General features: G+C 43.3%; 1 protein-coding gene across 1 annotated transcript in view; it reads left to right on the forward strand.

Annotated features, from left to right (window-relative positions):
• The window catches only part of PRKCE (protein kinase C epsilon), a 324332-nt gene that overhangs the window by 160602 nt on the left and 156964 nt on the right, over positions 1-6766 (forward strand). Inside the window, exons 8-9 of the mRNA XM_023512137.1 lie at positions 1862-2061; positions 4956-5129. Coding sequence (XP_023367905.1) covers positions 1862-2061; positions 4956-5129 — 374 coding nt within the window. The remainder of the gene's footprint in view (positions 1-1861; positions 2062-4955; positions 5130-6766) is intronic.

Consider the following 6766-nt stretch of genomic DNA (forward strand, 5'->3'; position numbering starts at 1 on the left):
CGACAGGGTGGGAAGTGGGAGGTGTGAGAGCTGAGAAGATTTGTCCCAATGTCATGAGCTAAGTCAATGGCAAGGGCGAGACTGTACCCTCCTGGCATAGGGACCCCCATCAGAATTCCTGCTGTCAGACTCTCCCTGGAAGTCACCAATATGATCCAGCCCTTCTTATCCAGGTGTAAATAAAGCAACTTCAGGGACCATTTATTAGTTCTGAGGCTACAAAATAATTGGTCTCAGTTCCTCTCCAATTAATTTTCTGTGTCTTTATTACTCTACCTCATTCCAAAAGAGATTTGACCTTTTCATAAGTAACCTGGCAGCATTCTGGGGCCTGCAAACTTGAACATATTATTCTGGGCCAATGTGGGCACTTTCCTCTTTCCTTCTTAATGTTGACATGTGCTTTGAGAACTTCAAAGAGGCAGGGTCTTGTGGTCCAGAGACCCCAAGTGAGAGTGAGGAGACCCTGGTGTCTAGGGCTGGCATCTGCCCTGTGTGCTGTCTGGCTGTGGCAGAACAGAGTGCCTCTCAGGGCCCCTGCTCAACCTGGCCAAAAGGCACTGGTATTTCTCAGTGGTGATGTACACAAGTGGTTGAGAAAGCCCTCTTAACTTGGTATTATCACAGTATAGAGGACATCACTTCTCTTTCTTCCATTGCAAGAACACACAGAAAAACATGTTGTTCAAGCTTTAGTGTCCCATATACCTATTTCTGCCTTGATGTTTAGCTCTATGGTGAGATTAAAAATGACCTTAGTTAAGAGTGATAAGTACCTGATGAACTGGTATGGGGAATAGCCATAGACCCACAATCTGCCACCCATCTCCCATCCCAGCACATCTCAGAGCAGCTGAACTCCAGATCTAAGAAAGATCTCCGAATTCCTGAGTGAGCCCTCAGGGGTTTCTGTCCTTGTGAGAAGCTGAAGATCTCTTTCTGTCAAGTAGCATGTGGTTTCTCACTCCTGATACTAATTCCCAAGGGTTAAGAGTCTATGTTCCCTTTCTGCAATCCCAGTAATTCATGAGAATCTTTAAAAATTGGATTAAGTTCAAGATGCCCACTTCTACACAGAAATGTGTATCTTGGCAAATGAATAGCTAACCGTAAAGCTCTTTCAAATAGAAAAGGGTAGAGGATCACCCAGTGTTATCACCCTCAGGTAACTCAGGTCACATGCTCTGGAGGCAGGCACAAGACTGTCTCACTGTTGTGAAATTGTCCTAGGAACTCCCTCCCTGTCAGAGATAAGTCTGCATCATGTCAGTCTGGGAAGCAATTCTTCGGTTAACAATCAGCCAGCCCATTGCTCACTTTGTTAGATAATCCTGTGTAAGATGAGTATTTAGAACAAACCCAGCAACAAGGCCAGGTAAAGCCCTTTTACAAGGTGAGAAGGCTCCTAGTCTCAGTTGTTGACATAATTATATCACCAGTGATCGCTGTGGTATCTGACTAGGTGTTCTAATCTCCAAAGGGTGCTTGGAGGGTCCTTGCTGCCTCTGTGACCCTGCAGAGTTCCAGTGAAGGCCCAGCTCCCTGGGCTGCACTTAGAAGAATGGAGGATGCTGCCAAGTGAAGGGGGTGGCAGAGAGGTGGCCAGGTCCAGGGCCATCTGCAGGAGCTTATGAGGACAGGGAAGTGACTGTGTCCTCTTCCTCTTTGCACAGCAACCCCGCTGTACGGTAGGGGCTGATGAGCATGTGTTGAACAAAGAAAGGAACACGCAGGGCTGCCACCCTGGGTCTGTTGCCACGAAGAACCAGACAGAAGGTTGAGATTCTGAGGATTGAGTCCTGAGATGGGAAGGGCTCATGGGGTGTGCACTAATGCAATATCTTGTTGCCCTTGGCCCTAGAAATAAAAGAACTTGAAAACAACATCCGGAAGGCCTTGTCATTCGACAACCGAGGGGAGGAACACCGGGCAGCATCATCTGCTGACGGGCAGCTGGCAAGCCCTGGCGAGAACGGCGAAGTCCGGCAAGGTCAGGCCAAGCGCCTGGGCCTGGACGAGTTCAACTTCATCAAGGTGTTGGGCAAAGGCAGCTTTGGCAAGGTCTGTGGTGCACGGGGGAAGAACTGTTCATTTTCTCTGTCCCTTGGCAATGCCCGGACAGGTTGATCTAAGATTAAAAGAAGAGCCTTTCATTTGGGTTATGTTTTTCTTCCTTGTTGAGTAGAAATGGCCTGAGAACCAAGCAGATAGGACTCCTGGCTCAACTGTCAACCAGCTATGGGACCTTAGTTATTGAACCTCTTTAGAATTAAGTTCTTTTTTTTTTTTTTTCCATTTGTTAGATGGGAATAGAAATCGAGTGAGATGTAGATGGAAAAGCACTTCAAAAAGTTGAAAGCAGGGTGGTGCCTTTGGCTCAGTAGGGCGTCAGCCCCATATACTGAGGGTGGCGGGTTCGAACCTGGCTCCAGAGAAACTGTAACAACAACAACAACAACAACAAAATAGCCGGCCATTGTGGTGGGCACCTGAAGTCCCAGATACTCGGGAGGCTGAGGCAAGAGAATAGCCTAAGCCCAAGAGTTGGAGGTTTCTGTGAGCTGTGATGCCATGGCACTCTACCAAGGGTAACAAAATGAGATTCTATCTCAAAAAAAAAAAAGGTGAAAGCATATGTAAACATGCTCACATTCCATCATCAATGACAGTGTCAATGCATTTCTTCTCTCCTTCAGAGATGCATCTGAAATTCTGTTCTATTTTATTAGGAAGACTTTGAAAATGAACTCTGGAATCTCTGCCCTCAGTGAACTTTGGGTTCAAAGCAAATCTTAGCATGCATCACTCTGGAAGTTAAATGTTATCTAACAATTTTTCTGACAGTGAATGTACTGTTTATCTTCCACATGTGGCAAGAGAATGGGAGTAATCATGGCTTGGGTCATGCCCTCTGCCTGTAGGGCCATTCTCCATACCTGCTCCCCTCCGAGACAAACAGGATAGTGGGGTTATGGCTCCAAGTGCGCTCAGAAAAGCCTTGATGGTGATCAGCCACCACCCAGATGGCTGGGTGAGATGGAAAAAAGAATCCCTGTTCATTTTAGAAAGAAGAAAGGGGCAGAAAGCACAGGAAGCTGGTTGGTTTTTCACCCGACATCCCTGATTCTTCATGGCTCTTCTCAAAACTGTGCGTGGCTTTCACCTTTCTGAGACCTCCAGGAGCAGAAAGGCCCCACCTGGGGACCAGGCAGCTCTCTTGGGTCACATGGCCCTGTGTGCACTGCACTCTTGAAAGCAGGGGCCTGTGGGCCATTCCAGCTGGTTCTCAGCCCTACTCACGTGCCCCTATCTCATCCTGAGATCACTACTGCAGGAGGGTAGCTGGCCTTTACTTAAATGGTAAAAACTGAAGCAATCCCATTCCTTAGAGACTGGCTAAATTAGACCCCAGTCCTCTGGCTGGGCATGACCATGGGATGTGAACAGGATTTGATTTAATTTTGAACTCGATTCAAGGGGAATGAGCAGACTCAGATTCCAGTTTTCCATATAGTGTAGGCAGAATAGGAACTTTGGCTCTGGAGTCTGGAGCTTGTTTCTTAGGAAAAACCACATCCAAAGCTTGAGCCAGTTTTAGTCTGTATGACACGCAGGCGGCCAAGAGTCTGTAGGTTATCGTCACCAACTCCCTATGCAAGGTTCTGAGTGGCTGCTTTTTAGCTTTGACAACTTACCCTGAAGTACTAAGGAGTTATTTTAAAAGAGAAAGGCTTGTGACATTTGTGGGTGAATGAGTGCAAAACTGTCAAATATAGGAACACTTTAAGAAAATAGAAACTGTTAATTAGCTCTCAGGAAGAGGAATCGTGTTTCCAACTTTAAAGCTATAGAAGAAACCAGAAGGCAAACAAGGACAGATTCAACTAAAGATAAATGATTCTTTTCAATAGAAAAAAAAAAATTATAAAACTAGCTTGGTGAACTCTTTGCAGAAAATGAAGGACTGGTATATTTATCGTATGTGCACAAATTTGCAAGAAATCAATATAACAGCAGATAACTAGACACAAATAATTTACATAAAAAGAAATAGAAAACAAACACGTAAAAAGTTTCAGAACCCAGCACAGTGGCTGGCAACAGTAATTGCAGCTACTTAGGAAGCTGAGGCAGGAGGAGCGCTTGAGCCCCTAGGAACTGGAGGCTGCAGTGAGATAAATTGTGCCACTGCCCTTCAGCCTGGGTGAAAAAAAAAAAAAAGTTTCATTGCAAGTTGAAACAGCATTGGGGTAACATTTCATACCTATTAAATGAGTTTAAAAAAACAAAAACCTTCCATTGAAAGCATTCCATGTTGGTAAATTGCCATGAAAGGAAAACACTTGTGTGTTGCTAGTGGGGTATTGTATCACACATCCTTTTGGAAAATAACTTAGGAAATGGCAAGATGTTTAACCTTTAATCTACTTCTGAGGATTTCTATGGTAAAGACGTAATCCAAAAAAGTAGAAACATTTTATGTACAAAATACTCAGTGCTACTTACTTCTGGTACTTAATCGTTATATATAACTTAGGTGTCTAATGTGAGGGAAGTGGTTAAGTAAATTGTAGTATATGTCTTTGAACTGAGTATAAGCAACCATGGTAATGATAGAGAACATGTAGAGAAATACAAAGTAATGTTCAATTAAAAATAATTACCATATTTGCTGTACTACATTGTAGCTATAACAAGAATACGTGACCATAGGACTCATCATTGGATAGATGTGCATTAAACTTCTTTTCTATGCCTGGGAACTGTGCCAGAGTTTACAAACAAATAAATTATAGTAGATATATTAGAAGGGATAGCTTTTACAAACATTTTAAAATGCCGTTTAGTATTTAAAATTAAAGAAAAATCAGTTGTTAAAGTATTAGGTATTAATCTTGTGTTTCTTCTTTTGATTTTATGTGGGCACAGATTGATGGGGGTGATTTTGATTGCAGGTCATGTTGGCGGAACTCAAGGGCAAAGATGAAGTATATGCTGTGAAAGTCTTGAAGAAGGATGTCATCCTTCAGGATGACGACGTGGACTGCACGATGACAGAGAAGAGGATTTTGGCTCTGGCACGGAAACACCCGTACCTAACCCAACTCTATTGCTGCTTCCAGACCAAGGTATGTTTAGGAAGAACCATCTTGGGGATAACCTTGTGGAGGGCATTACAGTATCTTGACTATTCGATAAAGTATCAATTGTAGACCCTCTCCACTGTTTTCTCAAAGACACTATGTAAAGTGGAATGGATTTTGCCCTTAAAGATCAGGTGTATTTGAACAGCCTCATCTTCTTTAAGGTCATGGAACTTTTCACTCAAGGTTGTGCTTGTGAAGGGATGAGAGAGCAGTAGAAAGGACTCTGAAAATATAGCTGGACAAAGCCAGCTGGAGCAAAGGTTTGCTCCCTGGAAAAACCAACAGGTGTGGTTAGCCCTTGCAGACTCCTAACTTTCTAGCACTCATCAAATCACTTACCAATAAATTCTATATTACTTTCAGGTCAAATGAAAAAGAGTAAAAGCTACCCTAATCTCTTCTAACCCATGTAATAGCATATGAGGATGGGACCAAATGCTTAAACTTTCACAGTGAAATACAAATATGAGGTGGCATTTTTAATTTACCATGTAGGTGCCTAGGAGAACCAGAAGGTGGCAGTAAAGAAACAAAGAAAATCTATACTCCTTAGAGCCTGGCCTATGGGTATTATAATGGATTTGTTCCTTCTTGTTAGTAAAGAAAAGAAATGCTAACATTCTTCATGAAGTTTTAACAACCCTTTTGGGGAAAGGGAAATAAGACTTGAAGAACAATGGGGAATTGGAACCGTTGGGTTCCTGAAAAACAAAACCAACCCCAACCGAAAACCCTGCCTCTGCCTATCTGGAGCCCAGGTGGTGGTGGTGAAGTTACAGAGAAGTGATTTCTTGCCCCAGGCATAACCTCGCCTCTCTGTGTTCATTATGAGGGCCTGTATTTTCACTCAGAAGTCAGCGATAACTCATCTGGATGGCAGCAAGTTTTTATTTTATTATATTTCACTGAATCTGTCCCATGTGCCATACCAGGTGCTAGAGTGAACCAGCCCCAGCCCCTGACCTTAAGGAGTTGACAGTCTCTGCAGTACACTGTTTTTCAAAGGGCATTTCCCAGAACACTGAGAAGCTGGGTTCTTGAGAAGCTGTAAGTAAAAAGGGACTCTCTGGCCCTTGGTCACCGCAGTCTTGACCTCTTTTAGAGAGTCTCAACACATATTTGTTTACTGGAGTCCTTGAGGAGACCTTCAGTGGAAAAAAAAATTACCTTTTTTTAATCTACTTTTTCTCAACTTATTTGATCCCAAGTTCCCCATCTCTCTCTCACACCTCCCCCCATGCCTGTTCCACACTGAGAAACACTGATCTGATGGAGTATTTTTCCTACCCCTTTGATTTCTCAGGAGAATCTGAAATATCTTCTGAAAACCTGGAAATCACTCTGCTATCCTTCAACAGCACTTACGTTTCTTTGTCGCTGAAATGTTCCTCAGGGAGCCCTATTTAAGAATCTATCCCTTTTTCTGAAGAAGTATAGCAGTTATTAGCTGTCTGCATTTTTGTTGTGTGTAATGCCTGATATTTGTGTGTTTAGACCGCATGTGTATCCCTGCAGAGTTTAACATGAGACAGATTCAGGGACTGGGTCAACTTGCTTTCCTCTACTGCAGTTTAATACTGGATTGTGTCCTATATGCTTTTATCTTTATGGGCCTGTCA

The sequence above is a fragment of the Otolemur garnettii genome, unplaced genomic scaffold, assembly GCF_000181295.1.
Source record: "Otolemur garnettii isolate 467f Iridium unplaced genomic scaffold, OtoGar3 scaffold00024, whole genome shotgun sequence".
Lineage (NCBI taxonomy): Eukaryota > Metazoa > Chordata > Mammalia > Primates > Galagidae > Otolemur > Otolemur garnettii.